General features: G+C 46.5%; 1 protein-coding gene across 1 annotated transcript; it reads right to left on the bottom strand.

Moving 5' to 3' along the window:
* Window positions 1-412: 412 nt before the first annotated feature.
* LOC109755130 (Bowman-Birk type wound-induced proteinase inhibitor WIP1) lies at window positions 413-1,253 on the bottom strand. The gene is made up of 2 exons (XM_020314015.2): window positions 976-1,253; window positions 413-848 (listed from the first exon to the last, which is right to left on the bottom strand). The coding sequence occupies exons 1-2, from the start codon at window positions 1,049-1,051 to the stop codon at window positions 658-660; spliced, it is 267 nt and encodes an 88-aa protein (XP_020169604.1). The 5' UTR covers window positions 1,052-1,253; the 3' UTR covers window positions 413-657.
* Between the last annotated feature and the right edge of the window lie 582 nt (window positions 1,254-1,835).

The following is a 1,835-nucleotide window of genomic DNA, read 5'->3' as shown; positions in this document are numbered from 1 at the left end:
ATGACCGACACTGTGAGCGCGTATCTCAGTGTTTTTTTTTTCGCGCGTGAACGGTGATATTGCTCAAGTCGTAACCAAAGAGAGATCTACCTTAGTAGTACTAGTATATTTGCATCTCCATGTTAGCTAACTAGCGACCGAGAAGCTAGACGAGATCACGTCACGAGATGCGTATCCTGGTATATAACGTGCGTGATGCATGCTGCATGCATATTCGCGAGATGATTTGCTGGCTAACCATTCAATAATGGAGTCCTAGCATGTTCCATACCCGCCAAGATGAGATCGGTACCATGCATGCATGCTTAAACATCATGGCCCTGACTTGCGTAAATAATGATCCACTAATTATCCCGACTCGCGCCGAGAAGGATCCATTCACCATTTGAACTGGACAGTACAACAATATATATTGACACAAATAAACTGATTTTTATTTAATTGAGCAGAGACGCATACACTGATACATATGTATGTGTTTATTCACGGAGCAATGACTACAGCTTTTTCTGGAGAGAGAAAAAAGCATAACGACGACGATGACAACTACAATTGTTGTTGGGCGTGGACCGCGGGCACGTACAGCCACCACTGCTCTGCTCAACCCATGCGAGCTTTTATTTTCGGTCCAACATCTTATGTCCTGAGCATGTGCGATCAGTGCTTCTTGCAGGGCTTGCAGGGCGTGCCGTCGTCGGCGCGAGCATCGGCGCATCGGAACGTCTTCTTAGGGCTCGTCTGCACGACGCGGCAGTTCACGCAGCCGTCCCGGCACTTGGGGCCGGCGTCATCGCAGACCACGGCCCCCGAGAAGAACCTGCAGTTGTCGCAGCACTTGGGGAACTCGGCTGCACGCACGCATGGAATCAGATCAGTTAATCGCCTTGTTAACTGGATTGGCATCAGTTAACTATCACTTGTGTGTGTAAGCTAAAGATTACAATGAAATCAGAATACGGCAATCAGCAACCATACCGTTCGCCTGTGAGAGGATTCCCATGACCAGGACGGCCTGAAGGATCAGGATGACCACGAGTGTGCTACTCTTCATCGTTGCTCCTAAGCTTCTCTGGGAAGCTCTGCACTGTCCCGCGTCTGCTCGTGGAATGATGGTTTTTGCTGTGGTTGTGCCTGGCCAAAGCTACAAGCAACTCTATATATAGATGTCCGTTCTTGAAGCATATACGGATTTGCTGCGTCAGCTATGAATTGTTTTTTGTTATCGTGGTTTGGGATAAACTTGTTTAACTCCTTGCTAGCTTGGACTGGTTTCCTTTTTCTTTAAAGGCGGCTTAGACGTGTTAGGCACATCTCCATCTTACATGTCCAGCGCATCAGCACACTTATTTCCTCATGATCAGTCGGTTATGTATGAAAATAACGCTTTCTATTCAAGCCGGAGCGGTGGATCGATACAATCGTCAAATGTTGTATGTGCACGTCACTTCAGTGTACCTAGCCAAGCCCTCCATTTCGAAATACAAGATGTGTTTAACTTTTCAGTCTCCAATACACGTCCTTGACTACAAATTTTACTTACAAATTAATTTAAATTTTAGTAAAAATTTAGGACACAAGAATATTTTGCAAGTTTGTGAATGTTTGTTCGACATCAGAGAGGAGATTGGAGCCGTGTCTGGACTTGATGACTACGTCGTCGACATAGGCCTCCACGTTGACGCCAATCTGGTCGTGGAGGTATTTCTGGATCATTCGCTGATATGTCACCCCGGCATTCTTGAGCCCAAAGGACATGATGATGCTAGCAAAAGGGCCCAAAAGGTGTGATGAAGGAGGTCTTCTCCTGGTCGGACTCCTTCATGCGTATTTGATGG

This window comes from Aegilops tauschii, chromosome 1, assembly GCF_002575655.3.
Source record: "Aegilops tauschii subsp. strangulata cultivar AL8/78 chromosome 1, Aet v6.0, whole genome shotgun sequence".
Taxonomy (NCBI): domain Eukaryota; kingdom Viridiplantae; phylum Streptophyta; class Magnoliopsida; order Poales; family Poaceae; genus Aegilops; species Aegilops tauschii.
The sequence above is the reverse complement of the archived record's forward strand: the minus strand, read 5'-3'. Positions and strand labels throughout refer to the sequence as shown.